Source organism: Vidua macroura, chromosome 17 (genome assembly GCF_024509145.1).
Source record: "Vidua macroura isolate BioBank_ID:100142 chromosome 17, ASM2450914v1, whole genome shotgun sequence".
In the NCBI taxonomy this organism is placed as follows: domain Eukaryota; kingdom Metazoa; phylum Chordata; class Aves; order Passeriformes; family Viduidae; genus Vidua; species Vidua macroura.
In genome coordinates, this window is record NC_071587.1 from 7,177,852 (window position 1) to 7,198,313 (window position 20,462).

Below are 20,462 nucleotides of genomic sequence, written 5' to 3' on the forward strand. Positions count from 1 at the left end.
CCCAATGTCAATTCCCAGAATTGACTCACTCGGGAGCACGAAGGGTCCCTGGGGAATCTCGAGGGCAAAAGGGGCGGCTGCGGAGAGAAGGGGATTTCTGGGCCCGACTCCCGTGGGCCTGGCCTGGGAAATCCCCGCGGCGCCGGGCACTGCCTGAGCAGGGTCTCCTGTGGCCACGGGCTGTGAGCGCCCCTTGCTCCCGGTCCCGGGCGGCAGCGGGGGCCGGTGCTCCCGCTCGGCAGGAGCCCCTTCGAGAGCCCCCGGTCCCGCTACCCGCACAGCGGGGCAGAGTACCGGGGCAGCTGCTGCTCGGGGCGGCGCCGGGGCTAGGGGCGCAGCACGGGGACGCCGCCTCTTGAACGGAGCAGGGACACTCCGGTCCTGGTCTCGGTCTGATCCCGATCGCGGTCCAAGTCTCAGAACTTGTCCTGGTTCTGATCCCCACCCCGGTCCCGATCCTGACACCAGTCTCGGTCCCGTTCCAAAGCCCCATCCGGTCCCTGTCTGATCCCGACTCCTACTCCTGTCTCAGCAGCAGTCTGATCCCGACCCCTGTCCCTGTCCCAGTCTGACCCTGATCCCGGTCCCTGTCACTGTCTGACCCCGATCCCGATCCCGGTCCCTGTCCCAGTCCCAGTCTGATCCCGATCCCGGTCCCTGTCCCAGTCTGATCCCGATCTTGGTCCCGGTCCCGGTCCCGGTCTGATCCCGATCCCGATCCCGGTCCCTGTCCCAGTCTGATCCCGATCCTGGTCCCGGTCCCGGTCCCGGTCCCTGTCCCAGTCTAATCCCGGTCCCGGTCCCCGTCTGATCCCGATCCCGATCCCGGTCCCTGTCCCAGTCTGACCCCAGTCCCGGTCCCGATCCCTGTCTGATCCCGATCCTGGTCCCGGTCCCGGTCCCCGTCCCAGTCAGATTCCAATCCCGGTCCCCGTCTGATCCCGATCCCAATTCCACCGCCTCCCCCGCGCGAGGTCCGAAAGCGCCACCCAGCGGCCGCCTGGCCTCCTCGGCACTACAACTCCCGGCGTGCCTTGTAGCGCCGTACCGCGGGATATGCCGGGAGCCGGGGCAAGTGGCCTTTGCCTCGGCAGGCATGGCGGTACGCTGCCGCGCCGTAAAGTGCGATACGTCGCCATAGCGACCGTACTTCCCCCTCCTCCTCTTTGCGACGGCGCCGTGCGGTAGTGGCGGGTGGCGCCTTTGTCCTGGCGGCGGCGGCCTGACGGGGCACCGGGTCCGGGCCAGGAGCGGCGGTGAGTCTGCGGGTCCGCGGCCCCGGTGCGCGGAGCGCCCGAGCGAGAGGCTTACGGCAGCGAGCCCCGCAGAGGGCCCGGTCCCTCCCGGCTCTCGGCTGAGGCCGGGCCGGGCGTGCCTCGCGGCCTGCGGGCGGGCCGCGCCTCCGCCTCGCGTCCGGGCAGCGCGGGATCACCGGGATTCCATGGGGCTGCTCCGCACCCCCGGAGTAGCCGGTGTGCGGGTTGAGCGGCGCTGGCAGCGCCCAGGCCCGGACGCAAGTAGGGGAAGCAGCGGTGGGAGCGGCGGCCGCCGGAGAAGCTCCCGGCCGGGGTCCCTCCCCGCTGCCCCGGGAGCCGCGGCGGGCCCGCGCTGAGCGGGGGCCCGGGGCAAGGGCGGGCCGGGGCGCGTTCTGACGGCGGGAGGAGGGCGGGGGCGCTCTCCGGGTTACCGCGTGGGCGGCACCGCGTGTGCCCAGGTGCGGGGGGCCGCGACGGGCGGTGCCAGCGCTGCTCCCGGCGGGCCCTCCCGGCTTTGGGGAGAGCGCGGCTCTGCTCCGAGGGAAGCTCCCTGCTCCGAGGGAAGCTCCCTGCTCCTCGGCACCTCTGCCCTCCGTGCCCGCTGTTTCTGCTTTGCCCCCGAACTTCATGGAGACTTGTGTCGAGTTGCGCTTGTGGCAAATGAGTGGCAGTGTCCCACTCCAGCAGTCTTGCTTCCTTGAGGCTGTAACGCTATTAATAAACAACTCTGGTTTTAAATATAAGATTTTTAGAGAGATGTGGCTTTAATTAATTCCCAGAGGACTTGGTGGCTCGGCTCATGAGGTGCCGTGGGCTGTCCTGTGGTAGGACCCCAGTTACTGTGCGGGGAATTGGCACCTTTAAACTGTCCCGGTGCCTCTCTGGCCGCATTCGTACAACAAGACTTAATGTGGGAATTAGGCGCTGACCTGACGTAGCGTGCCCAGAGGTGGGACAACATTCATTTACTCTGGTCTTATGATCACTAAATGGCCCTTAACTATGTAATCTGCCGTGTGGAAAATGGTAAGAGGCAGTGAATTGTCTTAGATGAGAGTTCTGGGGTAACTCATCTGATTTACTGATTGTTTTGAAGTGGAGAATAGCTCTCTGGTTTTCTTAACGTGAAAAGTTCTTGCAGCCTCTTCCTCAGACACCCTCTGCTTTCTCCACCCCTAAGGAACACGAAAGGGAATTTCTTACAGCTTTTTATACTGAAAGTGAGCTGTCCTGCCAGCAGCTACAGGCCTGTTCGACACCTGTTTGCTGTGTGTGCCTGTGCACTGCATCCTACTCTGAATGGGATCTTGGGCTAGTTGGTGCCTTCTGTGTTTTATTGCTTCTTATTCATTTTGAGGAAATTTTGAAAGCTTCTCTACCCTCAACTGATGAGAACTTGAGCTGCAGTAGTGGAATAGAAGTCCGATGCTTTCGTGTTTAAAAAAAAAGGAATTTGGTACTACTCATGGGGAAGATAAAACTCTGTGTATGTGTGTGGACAAACTTGCAGGGGGACTGGGGCAAATATGATAGAGGAGATTAATTTTGTTGGATTTTGTTTTGGGTGTTGGGTTTGTTTTCTTCATCCTGGTTCTGGCAGTTAATTTTAAAAAGTTTATTAGACAAGGAAGCGTTCTCTGTCCCCCATCTCTGGAGGGTTTCCTAAAAAGGGGCAAGACTGATACAAATCTGAAGTTGATTGATCTTTAAAGGATAAATAAATACATTTTATGTCTAAGATCTGGAGTAGATGTATTTTTCATGCCAGTTAAATATTCATATAAAGTCGTCTTATCTATTTTGACATTTGATTTATTTATTTAGAGATGACTTTTAAATTGTATTTACTCCAGGGTACTGTTAGGGAGTGTCTTGGTTATAGGCATTGCATGATTAAAAAGAGAAGTGTCTGTTGATACACTCAATTTCATCATCTTTCTTTTTCCAAGCTTCTTGCATGTTACAAACAGAAAATCCCATCCTGCATTCCTGTAGGTGAATGTTTAGGAAGTAGAACAACTTTATTAAATAATTTTCAAACTTTGAAGTCCACCTTGAAAGTTTCAGTGTTATTAATTTCTTTAAGCTTTATCTAAAGGTGAATTTTAAACCAGAAGGTCTGAATCCTGGGGATGGTGTTTTTTGTTAGCCTTGGCAGTGTTTGCTTGTTTGTTTTGGGTGTTTTGGTGTTTTTTTGTTTTTTGGTTTTTTTTTGCTGGGGTGTTTTTTTTTTTAATTATTATTTGTTTGGGTGAGTTTGTGCAGTGAATGTTGCTGACTGCTCCAGCTGTGTGCAGGGGTGTGCACTAAAGGAATGTGCTTTTTCTGCATGGGGGAGGTGAGGAAGGGTGCAGCATTTACCTGGGGGTGGTTAAATTCCCAGCTATGGACCCGCCTGCTGTGGGAACTGACATCTCCATGGGGACAAGGGTATGCTGTTTAACACAGATGCAGATAAGGACCTGTGCTTTCTGGGATTGGAAAGCTGAGATTTCACATGTAGTGAAGTGATCCAGATGTGGTCACTTATGAGAATTTCAGCAGTATTTCCTGATACCTCATTCCAAGCCCTGCTGGAATATCTGGGCGCTGTTATGCAATGTTGCAATGAGTGTTTCCTTTCTGCTTATTAAAATATTGCATAAATTTCAATATTTCTTATCAGTGGATTGAAGAACTAGATGTGACAACAATGGGCATGTTGAAAAGCTTAAAGTTAAGGAGTTTTAGTGGAAAATTAGCTTTATTTGTATCTTAGTTTGGAGTCAAACCATTAAAACCTATCTGCAAAATAATTAGGTTTGCTACCTTTCAGTATTACAGAAAAGCTCAACCAGAATGCTGCAGTGAGTGTTTTTGCCTGACCTCTGTGTCCCTCATATTAATATTTCTCTGGAGTGAAGTTTGCATCAAGCAGACCCAGTTGGCTTCTAGTCTGCAAAGCTGTTAAGTTTAATCTTGTTCCAGTTTAATTTTAATGTCATGGATTGAAATTATATGCATGGCCATTTTTTTTTTTTTGCGAAGAGTTGGATTTGGAACGAAAGCAAAATGCCTCGAGGACGCAAGAGCAATAGCATCAAACAGAGCGACTTCACTAACAGCACCAATCCTCAGGATTTAGAGAGAAGACTTTTTGTCGGCAATTTGCCCACAGACCACATGACTCGTGAAGAAATGGAAGAGATATTTTCAAAATATGGCAAAATCAGGGGTTAGTATATTATCTTATGCCTTTTTGTGGCAGGGATTTCAGGGAGAAATATTGCTTCATGCTTGTCAAGTGCTATTTGATGATGATGAGAGGAGTGACCAATGTTGTTCCTAAATAGTGACCTTTTAATGAGAATTTTCTCTGCCTGCATTTTGTCTGGAAAAGTGATTCCTTCAGTACAGCTCAAACGTAATGCAAATATATCAGCTATGTTTTAGCTTTTAGGGTCACAGTGTGATGTCACAATACTCTTTGATAGCCTCTTAATCAAATCTTGGTCACTTCACGGTCTGTATTTTGGTCACTGCCTTGTCAGAAAGAACCTGATCAGAGTCTTTGAACTCTGCACTTTGATCCTGGTAGATTTGATTTTCCCAGGAAGCTTGCATAGTGGTTTCTGGGTAGAGTTCAGCTGGTGGGGTTAGCGATGGCCGGGTGTGGGTCAGCACTGTCCGTGGTTGTAACTGGTCTTGCCCTGCTGTTAACTCTTGCAGCCCTCAGCATGTACCATGGCTATGGGTTCGTGCAGTATGACCGTCTAGAAGATGTCCAGGCCGCTCTGGACGGTGAGAAGGGTCGCCTTTATAAAGGGTATAGATTAGGTAAGGAAAACTGCTCCTCGCTCTCCTGACCCCAGCATGCGTTCGGGAGAAAGAGTGCTGTTGTTTTAAAGCCCTCTGGAAAGGTCACAATGTGACACTTGTCTGGCCTTAGTCTCAATCAATTTAATCAGAATGTATTTGCCTCCTGAGTTCCTGCTGTGTGCTTCACCTGCAGTGTGGTTCACCTTGCTGCCTGGGTCTTACCCTGAATTTTTATGTGTTAGTGTTTGGAAAGCTCTGTTAGCCTTAAGAACAGAGAAGAAACTGTGCAGCAAGTGAGACCTGGAAAGGGATCATTGAAATGTCCAGCACAGAGTTTAATAACATTTGTAAACCAAAACTGGGCTTCATCTTGACGTGCTCAAAGGAATTGGTTGCAGTGCTTAGCGGCTGGTTGGCTAAGTAAACTTAGCTGGGATTTTTGCACAAGTGGAACCAGCCTTTAAGTAGTGCTATAAATACTGGATGCTTTAAAGAGGATATTTTCATAAAGATGAAGATAATTCTTCTAAATGTGCTGGGAGCAGACTTAAATGGACATGAATGGTTAGAAATCCACGAGTAATCTTTTAAATGCAAGGAAAAAAATTACTTTCAAAGTAAGCCTGTGATAATTTGAAGAAAAACAGTGTGACTTAAAAAGAATGACAGGAGGAATAAATAGTAACCTGTGGGAAGGTGTATGTGCAGTAACAAATAGGAGCCTGAAGATGGAAATGAAGGCAAATAGACAAGAAGGGTAGAAGGATACAAGAAGAAATGATGTCCAGCATTATCCAAATGTAGAGACTTAAACAGGAACAACTTTGTCTGTTTTAGAAGCTAAAGGTAACTGAATGGCAATGGTCTTCTTCTGAGAAGACAGTTCAGGTTTCTGCTGTCTGTTTTTGAAGAGGCAGGAGATGTGTTTAATGTAATTTCCATTTTAGTAGCAAAACCAAAAAGGTAAAACTGCAGCTACCAAATCTAGAGCTCTCAAAAGAATTAACATCAGTGAGGCTCAGTGAACTACTGACCTGCCTGGTCTGTTACTGGTGTTTTTCCACAAGCCTTGGAAAACTAGGGAGTTTCCAGGGAGCTGGTAGAGTGCTGCAGGTGAGCCAATAGGCAGGGTAAGTGGAATGAGCCTGGCATCAAAGCCTGGGAACAAAGGGATTCTTTCACCTGACACTGATGAGAAGGCAACTGATTAATGTCCATCTAAATAAATCCTGTCTTAGTTACTCTTATGGTACTGCAAGTTCTGGGGCTGGAAGTAGTAGTGTTAGTGTACAGATTGCTGTAAGGTGTTTGACTTGATAAGAAACGAGAACAGTTAAAAACAACAGAGTTAAATTGATTTCAAGTGAATCTAGAATGGAATAGATGTAACATAGTGGAATGTCTTAGTGCTTTGAGTGGTGGTCTAGAAAAACTGACTCCTGGCCATACAGGGCTTTTATAAGTGACTTGGAGAGAAAAACATGTTTTTAAAAAAGGGTGAAATAAAGAAGATTGAGTCACTAATGGTGAAAGGATCTGGACTTCCTGCCCTGGATGCAGACAGCCCTGAGCTTTAAGTGAAGCTGACAGGGAAGATCTGCACCCAGCCAGAGTGCTGTGGTCGTCCTTGGCTGTGCAAAACACAGGCGTGCAAGTAAGGAGGTTTTGGTATCTGTGGGATTTTGCTGCTGGAAGAGTGCTCAGTTTTGGTATGCCTGGTTCAAAAAGGATAATGCTGAATTGGAAAAGCCTTGAAAAAGCCTGACAGAGGTTTAGAATTAAAGAACGAGCCCAAGCAAAAATCTCAAGAGAAGGGAGTGATGTGATCTCTGTGTTACAGACAGATCTGGCGATCAGGGAGTTTTAGTGTAGTAGGCATAAGTGTGACAGTGCCTTAAATGTGAATAAAGACTTTTCTCTAACAGCAGAGTAATTGGCTTCTGGAGTAATTTATTGGATCTGTGGTGGTTTCTGTGCTCTGAAGACTTTTTAATTGGAATTGGATGTTTTGCTAAAAGATAAGCACTAGTTCAGTGCCACTGCTGCACTTGAGATAGATGGATTCCAGAAACTCCCGTCACCTGTGTTTGTTCAGAAGGTTACACTGTGTGATTACAGTGGCCTGTCATCTCAAAATCCTACAGGACAGAAGACTTTTTATTTGGGCTTTTTTTTTCCCGAAGTTTTGTCAGTGTTCAAATCCTTAACTTGTAAATGCTGTTGGCATTAAATAAAATGTTACTAAATGTGTTTGTTTTGCACTAGAGAAGGATCCCTGTCAAAGTTTTTTTTTTTTTTTCCTTCTAGTAAAATATTTTTGTGGAGCTCTAAATGCCTTTTTTATTTGAAAGAAATGTATGATATCAAGTGTAAAAATCATAATAGGTTTCTTCAATGGCATCTTAAAACAGAAAATAAAAATAATCTTAAACCAAAGAAAGCAGCTAGTGTCTTGCTTAAAGATAACACTTGACTTTAAGGGGCAAAATTACCAACTAAAAAATGAATGCAAGGAGAACAGTTACTTCAGTTATATTATACTGTCTGAGTATTAAATACAATCATGAATAACACAGTAAGGTAAAAAGTTTTGGGAGAGTTTAACTCCAGTGTAGCATTATACAAGTATTTCCACAAATGCACAATAGTGTTTTCATATCTTTAGTAGTAAAACTATTTAGAGAATAAATGTCCTTCAGATGTAGTTTGTAACAGTAGACCCTGCAGCTGTGTTTGATCCTGGGGAGGTGCTTTGGGGTCTTGTGAGTAGTGTTACACTGCAGTTGTAGTTAATGTTCAGATTGCACTTGTTTCTCTGCCCCGTCTGAGAGGCAACATGCTGCTTGATTGACATCAAGAACAAAAATTAGACCTGATCCCTTAATTACAATTTTAATCTTGAAAATATGAAGAATAATTTGGGATGTTACAGAAGATATTAAGACTGAGTCTGCCTAAAGACATCACAGCATATTCAGTTTATGTTCTTATGTAAGAGCTTTGAAAGTGGTTAATGCAAATAACTCATCAGAAATGTTAATTGTTGATAGATTCTGGGGGAACAGATTGAGCCTTGATTTGGGTTCTTTTCCTTAAAAGGTTCTCAGTAAAATGTCCAAAGTCACGTTGCTGTTTGCTCTTGCCCCCATCCAGTGCATTGTTTCATCTTCAGTCAGCTGTCACGGGAGGCTTTGAGAACAGTGTGGGTCCCTGCCAGTTCTGGGCAACTTCACTTTTGTGGGTTGAGGACAAGATTCTGTTTCTTCACCTCTCTTCCTTCTTTGTGTTTCCCTTCATGGTGTTTTTCACAGAAATGCTCAAAAGCCAACCAGTTTTCAAATTTCTGATCTGTTGCCTTAGTCTGCATCACTTTTACAATGGTGTTTTGAATGCACTGTGTTGACTTCATAAGGAGCCTGTGTTCCAAGCTCCTGGATCCATTTCTCAGTGGTGGGGGCCGTGTACCTTAACACTGCAGCAGTCTCTTGGAAGGCAGTTGCACGTGCCCTTTTGAGAACCCTTGGATTATTTCCAACAAGGGTATCGGCATGCTCCGTTGAACAGGACTGGCTGTGAACTTAAGACTGTGCTGGCCATCATTCCTTTCTCGGAGGTTTTCAGACTCTGCTTTTTCTCCTAGAGTCCATGAGTCGCTTTCTGCTCGCTCATAGACTGCAGAAGAAAGAGGTTCTCTTATGGAAGGAAGAGTCTGGATGTAGGCCTGAACATGCAGGGTTAAAACTTCACCCAAGCTGTCCACACTATTTTGAAGTCAAAGAAATCCATGAAATTTTCATTATGATGTACTATCTAAACTTAATAAAAAATTGTCAAAGTGACAATGTCTCTCTGCTGAATGGATTTCCTTGCACCATCTGGATGTTGTTGAGCTTAAGTTGCTTTCATTTGAATTGTGCTGATGATCTTTTTTTTGTTTCATAGCATTGAACAGATGGGTTGATTATTCTTTACAGATATTAATAAAGCAGTGGAAAGAAGAAATATGAATAAGGCTTCATCAAGGTCCAGTCCCACACGAAGGTAAAGTACCTGGAAGCAGTGAGTTGTAGTAGGAATTCAGGCCTTTGGGGCATGAGCCCAGCGGCCTGTGCTAAATGTCTGTGTCTCTTCCCTACTGCCACCTCCCCAGTCAAACAGTGATGGTCCAGCAGGAAAGTGTCTGCTCCACCTCTGAGAGCCCTTTTGGCTTGGGCACCTTGGGAGGCACGAGGGAAACCTTGTGTCTGCTGCCATTACTGCAGCCCAGCACTCACTTTTGCAGCACAGGCTGTAAAAGACTTGGGAGGAAGAATACAGTTGATGTTTGCTCCTGCCTCCAAGGATCAGAGAAGATGAGACATATCTAGAGAATGCCAAGGGGCTGCAGCATTTCTAGTGCAGAGGATCTTGGGATCTTGCCTCTTCTGATGTTGAAAGCTTCCAATGTTACCACGAGACTGGAAAAGAGCGTTTGACCAAAACACAAGACAGAGCAAATATCTCTTGTCTGCCCATGTGGTTGTGTTATCAGAGCCTGGAGCCAACCCCCCCCTGCAGTCACTGTTGTACTCTCCAGCTTCTCCTGGCTTCCCCCCCTGCAGTGGGCACAGCACATTCACCTCTTTCACCTCCTCTGTGTAGGCAGCCACAGGCAAGGGGAAAAGATATGGAGTGGCCTGTCACAGGAAGACGACTTCAGTTTCCTTTCCACATCATCACTAGGAAGCACACAAAGACATGCTCCAGTGTTGTTTGATACAAGATATCCACCCTGTGTGCCTCTGCTGTAAAGCTTTCCATGAAAACACATGGTGCTTGTTGGACTTGAAGGTAATTGAGGTGCCACGTCTAGTGTGCTTTACTAGCTTGAACTGTTAAATTACCAAAAATGAGAGGAAAGTGCAACTAGCAAGACATCTTCACCAAAAAAAAAAAAAAAAAAAATGCAGAGAATGAGTAGCTGCAATTCTTGGTATCATCTAGGATTTTTATGCACTGCACATAACCCAACACAGGGCCCAATGTGCTTGCAGAGACCAGCATGTGGGCATCAGGCCCAAGAAGTGCTGGGATTCCTGTGGCAGATGCAGCAAGTCTTGGGCCTGGGGTGTGCTTGGTGCTGGTGGGAGGACCCTGGGAATATGTGAGCAGCAGGCACTGATGGCACATCTTTGGCCTCAGTGCCACCAATGCTGCAGCATTGCAGGGGTGAGGGGCAGGCGTCTGTACCATGAGCATTGATCCTTGGACTGCACTGCAGAGGGACAAGCACAGGCACTGATGGCATGGGCATTGCAACCTATGTCATCCTGCATGTGTGCAAGAGCAGCTGCCTGTGCTGCAGTCCTATGGAGCACTGGACGTGACTGGACAGCAGCCAAAGGCTTTGGTGCTGCTGTGACATGCACTGGATTTCAGCTGGCACTGCAAACACCGTGGCCATCACATGTGGTTAGCACCAGGTCCCATGCAGCACTCTGGGCACACGTGGTGGGGTCACAGTCATCAAGTCCTGGGCATGGCTGTGATCAATGGGCTCTGGACCACACTGTGGCCTGGGAGCAACAGCTGCCACTGCTGCAGAGCCCCACGCTGCACCGCACACAGCAGTGCTGGGCCAGCAGGGCCAAGTCCCAAGCACATGCAGGCAGTGGTGCTGATGCTGCAGGAGCCAGACCATGGTGACTGAGGTGTGGAAGCAGAAGGTGGAAGCTGTGCCTTTGTGCTGCTGTCTCCCTCGAGCAGGACAGCCATGCGGGCACAAGAGCTGAGGATACCTGTGCCACATCTCTGCTTCTGTCACAGTTGTGCATTGTTCATTCTGGATCTGTTTGTCTCTGCGGATAATGAACGTGGCCTGTTCTGGTCACCCCCACTCCAGCTGGAATAAATGTCATATGCCAAACAATTCCCCTGCATCTGGTTGTTTTGATAAATGGTCTCACACCTATGGAAAGATCAGTTACTCAGTATCCATTAGAGAAAGTCAGAAGTTTCCCCTGAGCTTCAGCCATCATTCCTTGTAGGTTTTGCGGGAAGGGGCCTATGATGTGTCTCTCACAGGATGTGGCTTCAGTGCAGATCACAAACAAAAAGTGGATTTATATGTCCAAGAAGCTGAAGGAGTTTACACCTGGCTCTGCAAATTCATTATGTCACTTAGAGGAGGAGGCAGCTATGTGTACTCTTGGTGGCATCTCTAATTTGTCCCAAAATCTGGTTTGTATCTGACATACAAACAGAGAATACCAGCACTCTTATGTGTTCCCAGCACAGCTGGGTGTCTGACACCAAAATCCATGCACAGACTGCTCTTCCATCTCATTCCTGTTACTCTGCCTAACACCAAACTTGGGCTCATATGACTCGTTCTCTCCAGCTGATCTCTATGTGACTGCACTGCAGTGGATGCAGACGTAGGTTCTGCTTATCTTTCATAAACTAGATTAGGCTGTTTGAGGACTGTAAAAGTCATGTCAAGTATGGGAAATAAAAAGATTCAAAAAAAAAGGGGTTTTTTTCCTGATGGTTGTCACTATTTTGGGGAAAAACCAGTCCAAACACATGAAGCTCCATAGTTTCTCCACAATACTTTTTTTAATGCTTTGTTTTGACTACTGTGAAGTTATAGTCTTCTCTGGAAAACAGAATACAACCTGAACAAAAAACCTACTGCTTTGGGAAAAGATGAAGACTGGAACATTATTCTTCCTTGCCTCTGAAGACTGCAGTACAAGTCTGAATGAGATGGATCATTCAGATCCAACAGAGAAGCCTTTTGCGGCCACTGAGGATGCAGTGCTGCTTGGGTTTAGTACCCTCTTAACCAGGGCATTATAAACATATGGCTGGCATTCTAGAGAAACTATCCCTCAAATCCAGGACAAGGCCATAGCTGTCTTTGCTTTCTGTCAGCACAAATCCAAACACAACGTGGAACCTGCAATGTCTTTCCTCGCAAGCTGCTCCTTTTTTAATCATGTGCCAGTAATGTTACTTCAGGTGTTCTGCTGTCATTGATGAGCAAATTTAATGGATCCCTTGAACACTCCTGGCTATTGTGTATATGTAGGTATTAGCCTACATCACCTTAAATTGTCTCAAAGTATTTGTCAAACATGATTGATAGATCATCTATGGCTGATGTTGGAGGTCGGAGGCCTTAAAATTGTGGTTTCTGAAGTGCCTGTTCACTTCATCCACAGGTGCTCTACACTTAGTGCTCCATTAAGGAGCTTTCTGGGTCTTGTTTGGCTGTGCTGAATATTAGAATTAAGAACCTTCTCCAGACAGCTTCAAAAGTATGACTTTTGGTCAATGTTTGTTGTTGTGGGGTAAGAGGGAGGATTCAGCTGCTGTAAAAGGTGACTTTGGCACCTCAGGTAAGAGATGTAAGGGTAACTATACTTGTGTTGTTAGCAGGCTAATGGAATTTCCCTGGTGTTTTCCTCAGAGAGCACTATGCCTACGGGGATGGCCGAGATGCCAGGCGCGACCGCTCCCCTCTTCGGGGGAGCCCACGGAGAGACCCCAGAGATGGCAGGGATGGCAGGAATGGCCGAGATGCTAGAGACGCTCGAGACATTCGAGCTAGAGACATGCGTGATGCCAGAGACCACAGGGACCCACGGGACCTGCGAGACCCACGGGATATCAGGGATCCAAGGGACTTCAGGGACCCACGTGATGTTAGAGATCTTCGTGACTCGCGGGAGCCACTGTATGACCGATACAGGGATCCACGGGATATGAGAAGTGCACGAGATGTGAGGGATCCACGGGATATGAGAGACCCTCGGGACTCTTTGTACAGGTAAACTCTCCAAGATCCTATTTGCCAAAGTAATGCTTTTATGGCATTTCTGACACAATTGTTTGAGTGGTGTCAGGTGTTTAAGGAAATCACCCTTGCCTGGGGACAGTTGGGTGCTGCTCTGTGTCTTATGAGGAGCAGATGGGTACCTCAGAAATTAAACTTGGGGGAGGTCTGGGTGTGATGCTTTGCCCAAAGTCGCTGCCTGAGATGGTGCTGCAGGAAACCATTGCTGCTTCTGAATGTTGCAGACGAGACGAATCTTACGACCGTTACCTGCGCCTCGACGACTACTACCGGCGCAAGGATGACTCCTACTATGACCGCTACAAGGAGCCAGAGGGTGAGTACCTGTACCACTTCAGAGGAAGGGTGCCATGGTGCCACAGTTGTGGCACTCTGAGCAGGTCTGCAGGGTGTCACTTGTCCTGTCCCTGCGGCTCATTTCAGACCGCCTGAAGCGCGAGGAGCGGCGCCGAGAGGAGCTGTACCGTCAGTACTATGAGGAAATCAAGAGACGTTTTGATGCAGAGAGACCCGTGGATTGTTCTGTGATAGTGGTGAATAAACAGACAAAGTAAGAAAATAGTTATAATCAGTTTTATGGCATGGTAGAAGATTTAAACTTAGTCCTGCCTTGAGGCTGTTTGTCTTACAGGTTGCTCTTGAGGAGTGTGGGTTTAGAGTCCCCAGGAAGCTACAGCTCCCATTTTTCTTCTGGAAATATATGTTGATGAGATGAGGAAATATATCTTGTGCTTTTCTTGTATTTCCCCCTTGTAATCTATTGCTATACCTTCTTCTGATACTTTTATACCTACTCTCCATATCAGCCTACCATTTCAACAGGTTGTAGGGTCCTGTACTTGTTTTTCATGTGTAGCATGATATGGAACTTAGGAATATGTGCCAACCAGGTGACAGTACAGAGCAGGGGTCAGGGTGGATTGGGGGTGTTAGTTCAGAGCTCCTGCTGGATTGGTTCCTAGGCCAGACACCAGTCATTGCCATTAGTCCAGTGTGCAAGAAATACAAAATCATTGCTGAAGATGGTCAGGGACGGTATCAAAAGCAGGTATAAGTATTAATCAGGGTCATCTCCTGTGGTTGGCTGAGCACTTACTGAGTTCATGGGGCAGGCACACTATTTGGAACAAGAGGTACACCTGGCACAGTAGTAGTAGATGTAGTAGAGGGCTTTAACAATGTTACCAGTCTGATGTCTGTATCTTTACAATTAAATATACTAAAGAATAATAAATATGTAAATAAATCACAGATCTGGCTTGTAATCTGAGGAAAATGTTGGGGGAAAGTTAAAGCTCTGTCTCCTTCACCCTTCAGAGAAAAGATCAAGAGTTGCTTTTCTTTAAATTTGCTGTACATATGGGGCAGAAAGAGACATCTGGTACTTGCCTCATCTGCTGGTAGAAAATGGAGCAGGAAATGGAAACAGGAGAAGCAGTGAAACTAGAAATAAACTTCTGATGGAGTTGATTACCTATTGGAACAAATCTTGAGAGGAAATTTTAGATCCTTTATCCCCTGGTGGCTAAAATTCTTTGAAAGATATTCTAATAGAGTACAAGTTATTGTGCTTGACCCAAGAATATTTTTTTTTTTTGTGCCAGAGAATTAGCTTAGTATCCCAAGAATCATTTTGGTCTGTAACAGCTACAAACCTTAAGAGCTGGAGCTTGTTCATAAATCTTGTATTGAAGCACTGGTCTCACCTGTTGAAAGATGACTCCTGAATACCTTAGATACAGTCATTTGACTTCAAAGCTCTTAAAAAGATGGTTGAAGGGGGGACAGTTTTAATCACCATTACAGACTTTGCCTCCAAAGACAATAAAATAACCCTCTTTCTTGAGATGTGGGTGCACACAGACTGAATTTGTCAGACTTTTTGTGCAGCCAGTATTGCAGGTTTGGTTCTAAGTATAGTGAGCTTAAATAAAACCCTTGGCAATTCAAGCTCAGCCTTGTGAGCTGTGTTTTGTGCTTGGATAGGGAAGTCTGTAGGACAGGGTATACAGGAGCTGTGGATCCAGAGATGCTGTGTTGGCAGTGGGTAGAGCAGAAAGCAGCTAGTAGAAAAGAGCAGGCCAATAAGGAATGAGGCACATAAGAACAGTTGAAATACAGAAAAAGCAGGAGTAGATGAGTTCTGTAGGTTGGCTTCTCTGCTCTGTACCCCTTGGACCTCTGCTGGCGTAAATTTCTTCCCCTAATGAATTCAGTTGAAATGCATTTATTTGTAAACAAATTTGTGATAGTGTAAATCCCTTTGCAAATGCTCTATTTCTCAGCTCAGCTAAGGCTTGATTTGTAATTTATTTTGGTTGGACTGAAATGACTGATTCAGATCAGAATAAGGGCTTTTATATTGCCATAATGGGATTGCTTTAGTACTGTCCTGGTAAATCTCATGAAGCTGGGCAAGTAATCAGAAAAGCAAATCTGAGATGGTGGAGAGGATGCAGTGCCAAGGTTTCTGTTCCTGTATGTGACTGATTTGTTAAACTGCTGGCTTTGCTTTGTGGTAGGGAGTACGCAGAGTCCGTGGGGCGGAAGGTGCGGGACCTGGGCATGGTAGTGGACCTGATCTTCCTCAACACAGAGATGTCACTGACGCAAGCCCTGGACGATGTGAGCAGAGGAGGGTCTCCTTTCGCCATTGTCATCACCCAGCAGCATCAAGTTCACCGTTCTTGCACTGTTAACATCATGTTTGGCACTCCACAAGGTACTAAGGTCTCAGTAGGCTGGGAATCGTGTGGTCACTCTGAACCTTTCTTTCAGGGAAACTTATACAGGACAAAGTCCATCCTTGCTGTCATATAAGTAGTTATAAATTACTTGATACCATGTCATAAATGTGAATATCATTATTTAAAAGCTTCCTTAATACTCTTATTTGCCCCTTGTCAAAAGGAATGTCTGATTCCTGCCAAGAGGGAATCTCATCTGTGTTCTTGGCTCCTAACACTGCCAGCCTGTGCAGTGTTAGGGCAAGTCGTGGACCCCAGAGCTGCACTGCTCTGGGAGACTTCTGAGTAATACCAGCCCAACCTTACTCTACCACTTCTTGCTCTCGGAAGTAGCGTGTTGGGAATGTGGTAAATTAAAGGACAGATTTTAAAATCAAATGTGATTTAATAAGGATTTGCTAATGGTAGATATTTGATAATGAAACTGGGAAGAGTTATGAAAAAATAAAACTACAAAGTGTTATGAAAAGATAGATCTACAAAGTGTTTGGGTATACAGGCTCCACCTTCTTAGCACCTTTACACTTGTCACATCACTTTCCATCACAGGGTGTGATTTGGTTGTTGCATGAGGGTGGGTGTAGGTACTAAAAATGCCTTGTCAGAATGTGATTGGGGAAAGCAGCTGTTGCCCTGATCGTAGGCCTGTTCACGTAATCTGTGACTGGTTTGACCGCACAGTCACACAGGTGACTGGTTTGACCACAGATGAGCTTTCAAAGGTTATTTCTCCCTTACTGTGTTCCCAAATAATGTTCTGTGAATTCATCTGGGAGAGGAAACCTCTGAGTGCACACTCAGTGCTTGGTGTGGGCTCAATGACTGGAGAAGCCCAGTTTCTTTTAGCATCAGATGCAGATGTGATAGGAGAGCTCCCTCATTTCCTGCAGACACACAGCTCACATGCACTGTCACTGGGCTTCCCATTACCCTTGGTTTTAATTCTCAACTTCTTTGGTTTAACACCTGTTAAACCTTTGGCAGGAGGCCAAAGCTTCTTTTCTTCACTGGATCTGCTGGTGTATCAGATGTGATGGGAACCCCAGTCATTAGCTCATCCATTAGTTCATTCCAGAGATTAGATATGGTCACTTCAACCGCTCCTGGCCACCTTTGCATGCATGTTTGTTTCAGGGAACTCTTTCACAGCTTGTGCAAAGCCTAATGTTAAAATGAACCCAAGTTTCCTTTTAGGAGGAAAAGGCTTGCAGGATTTAATGTTCTGCAGTTGTTAAAAGGACCCTGCCCAGAACTTTGGGCACTTTTGGGAAGGTAAAGACTCTTTTGATCTCCCAGTTTAAATCTGTGTTCAGGTGACTGTTCATGTGTGTGCTTCGGGAGTTGGAAATAATGATCTCAAAACCCACCATTAAAATTGCCCATTACTCATTTAATTACAGAAGAATTTGATTGCTGCTTGTTGCCTCAAGAGTGGTAAATGTGAGCAGCCATGTGAGACTGAGCCAGTGCTGCTCCCTCCCCAGCTGCATGTGCACATGAGATGTTAAGGCACTGGCAGCACAGAAACAAACGTATTCCCATGGCTGTTCTCCTCTGGGAAGCATGCACCCTTCAGAGGGCAAGTTTTGGATCTGTCCAAGGGTTTAGCAGTAAAATGACTGGGACCATCTCATCTCAGAGAGCTGAGAATTTGTATGAGAGGTAGAGGGAGCTGCTTTCCTTTTAACTGATGAGAGACAAGAAAGACATTTCTGGGCTGAGCCCTCAGCTGTGAAAGTAAAGGCTGGCCTTGCTGGCTGATAGCCGTGGGCCTTCTGTTGGCTTTGAAAATGTAATTGTTCCTGTGTGCCTGGGAAGTTCCCAAGTCTGCACTCACACTCCCTGAGTGCTGCTGACTGGGCAGTGCTGGCAGGTGGGAAGAACAGCACCTCCATCAGGGTCACTTTGGGTCACTCAGAGCATTTCTTCCTTTGTGCAGAGCACCGCAACATGCCCCAGGCTGATGCCATGGTGCTGGTGGCAAGGAATTATGAGCGCTACAAGACAGAGTCCCGGGAGAAGGAGCGGGAGGAGATCGCCCGGCAGGCTGCCAAGATGGCAGACGAAGCTATTCTGCAGGAGCGGGAGCGCCCACCCCCCATGGAGGAGGGTGTCAGAGGAGGTCACCCTCCCGGGATCCAAACTCTCTTGAACCTGCTGGCAGACAATCGCTATGTGACTGCTGAGGAGATGGATAAAGTCATTAATTACCTGAGAGACCGGAAGGAACGGTTGCTGCGGGGCAGCACTGAATCTCTGCAGAGTAAGTCCCACAGCCCCAGACAGACTTTACTGTGTGGTTTGTGGTCCTCAGGGCTGGGACAGGAAAAGAGTCCTGGGACTGCACAGGAGTTTGGGAGCATAACATCCTCATGTAGTACCTCATTTTACTGAGATGGATGTGTCGTTGCGTGCCGTGAGACAATTCAGAGTATTCATGTGGAAGACCTTTTATGCTGGATTCTCTTAGGGCAATAGCAGGACTGCCATAACTGGTTGGGCTGCTACGCTCAGTTCTCTAGAGTGGTGTGGGTTCCCAGAGCTGTGCAGCTGTGATCTGAGGGTGGATGTTCACTGATGCCATGTCTTTGGTAGCTGTTTCATTAGTTTTCTTTAGGTGTCCCTTCAAGGGCATTTGCAGAGCTTTAACTACCTTTCTTTTCTTTCCCAGCACCCATGTCAAGACAACCTTTGGGGGCACCTTCAGGATCATCACTGGGTAGTCAGTCCAACCTTCCAAGTTCTCAGGCTCATCAGAGTTCACAGCCTCTGGTCTCTAGTCCTTCTGTTCCAGTGTCCTCTTCTACTCCTCAGCAGGAGCTTCAAGCAAAAATCCTCAGTCTCTTCAACAGCGGGGCGGCGGCAGCAGCTGCTGTGGCAAACAGCGGTCCTGCGGCCTCCGCGGGCTCTTTGGGCAGCACTCCCAACCAGAACTTTGCTAACCTGGCCGGCGGGCAGCCCCGGCCAGCACAGATGAATGCTGGAAATTTAAACCAGGCTCAGCAGAGATTGCAGACTCCAAACACGCAGCTTCCTGCTCTCCCAGGCCCTTCGAGAAACACAGGTCCAAGACCTGGAGCTCCTCCACAACCTCAGCCGCTCTATGGTCAGCACCAAACCCGCCTCCCTGCGCCTGGCAATGTGCCCGCCCAAAGGCCGGTGTCTTCTGGTATCAACTTTGACAACCCCAGTGTACAGAAAGCCTTGGACACCCTTATCCAGAGTGGTCCTGCACTCTCCCACCTTGTGAGCCAAACCGTGGCCCAGGGGCGAGCGGGGTCCTCAGCCCAGCAACCGATGGGTGCCTACCAGCGACACTATTAGAGCTGAGCTGTTGGACCCATTCCCTTTCCCTTTGCCATTCCATACTTATAGCTGTTAAAGAAGTCTCCCATCCTTGACCGGGGACAGATGCCCTGGACATGCATGTCCTCTCCTCTCTGGTGAGAGCATACCCCCTGCAGCATTGCTGCCAACGGTTGCTGGCGCTGCCCTCCCTCTCCTTGGTCTGGTTAGCAATGTTTGGAGCAGAATGCTCAGTTTTCTCCACGGCACGATGTGCTGAACTGTGTTGGATCATTGGTTGTCTTGTCCCATCCCAGAAGCTGCCGCAGCTTCAGTCCTGCTGCATTTTCCTTACTCCCAGCACGAGGTGCACCTTCCCACTGAGGTGCAGTCTGGGCTCACTGATTGGTCTCAGTGTAGTTTTGGATCATCAGTTTTGATGAACTGGGGGACTGAACAGAGCAGCAAACTGACGGGCCTTGGACACCCACCACTCTGGAATGGGCACTATTTTTCTTTGGATTTCTTTTTTTTTTTTTTCTTTCCCCTTTTAATAGCATATACGTAATTTGGAAAGTCCTGTGATTGTGCTGGCAGCCAAAATCATGAGGCACATGCCTGACCACTGCTCCATAACCAGGACTGTGCAGTCCGTCCACAGCTGGCCTGCCCTGTCCAGGCAGAGAGGCCGATGTTCCTGAGCACTCACAGAGTGCTGGCAGCTGTGGGCTGAGCACACATCTGCAACACAAGAACTTCCAGCCAAGGCAGAGATTTCAAGTGGTCTATCAATTTTCCTACCATGAGTAATCAGTGTTAAGATCAACCTGGTAAATTTGGTGTCTAAATTTCCTTTTCTTACAATCTTTGGCACTGTTGTTAGTGTAGCTTAGCTGCAGCCACACTGATGTGCTGCTGGCTCTCCCTGGGAATGCCTGTCACCACATACTGGGGGCAGTGCTGCTCTATCAGACCTCTTGTTGTTGATGGATGTTCAGTCCATCTGAGGAGGAGAGGCAGTGCCAAGATGTTAATACCATAATTTTAAACATTTTTTCAACACTTTGGTAGCTGCAGCGGACAGTGGAGTTGTACATCAGGCAGTGATTCCTCACCGTGTTTTTACTGGGAACATACTTTGATACCAGAACACAAAACATCACTTAACTGTGTGGTCTTCCCCGTCATGGCCTTCTTGGAGTCTGTGGGCTTCCTGCAGAGAACTGTGAGATACTAAGAAAGCAGTGGATTGAAGCAGAGGATTTTCTTTGTCCCAGGTGGTTTGTGTTGTAGCATTTCTTTTATCTCTGTGCTGTTAACAAAAGGACATGAATTTCTAATAAAAGGTCAGAAAAATTTCTTGTTGCATTTTTTTTTACACTTGAGTACTCTCAGAATACGTCCTTTCACTGTGTTTGCTGTTACTCTCCTCTCCTGGATAAGCTGTGCTGGAAGTTCCACACTGGATGCTGAGCAGAATGTGTGTGGACCTCACAGGTCCTGACTCTTGCACAGCACTGGGGTGGCCTCAGGAAG

The 20,462-nt window shown here is 47.2% G+C and overlaps 1 protein-coding gene across 3 annotated transcripts; it reads left to right on the forward strand.

The window, feature by feature from the left end:
* Positions 1-1,065: 1,065 nt before the first annotated feature.
* On the forward strand, positions 1,066-20,284 carry NCOA5 (nuclear receptor coactivator 5). Of its 3 annotated transcripts, XM_053992763.1 has the most exons (10): positions 1,066-1,256; positions 4,284-4,470; positions 4,965-5,072; positions 9,029-9,095; positions 12,508-12,867; positions 13,119-13,210; positions 13,318-13,444; positions 15,417-15,616; positions 17,581-17,904; positions 18,313-20,284. In XM_053992763.1, exons 2-10 carry the CDS (start codon positions 4,308-4,310, stop codon positions 18,963-18,965), a joined length of 2,094 nt encoding a protein of 697 aa, XP_053848738.1. In that variant the 5' UTR covers positions 1,066-1,256; positions 4,284-4,307; the 3' UTR covers positions 18,966-20,284. The 3 variants fall into 3 exon arrangements, with proteins under 3 accessions (XP_053848738.1, XP_053848739.1, XP_053848740.1); XM_053992764.1 differs by lacking the exons at positions 4,284-4,470; positions 4,965-5,072; XM_053992765.1 differs by lacking the exons at positions 4,284-4,470; positions 4,965-5,072; positions 9,029-9,095 and having other exon boundaries at positions 1,067-1,256.
* The last annotated feature ends 178 nt before the right edge of the window (positions 20,285-20,462 follow it).

Coding starts and splice junctions, on each gene's coding strand:
- NCOA5 (XM_053992763.1), top strand. CDS start 4,308: ATGCCTCGAGGACGCAAGAGCAATAGCATCAAACAGAGCGACTTCACT. Junction 12,868..13,118: donor CCTCGGGACTCTTTGTACAG/GTAAACTCTCCA, acceptor TGAATGTTGCAG/ACGAGACGAATCTTACGACC. Junction 13,445..15,416: donor GTGGTGAATAAACAGACAAA/GTAAGAAAATAG, acceptor GCTTTGTGGTAG/GGAGTACGCAGAGTCCGTGG.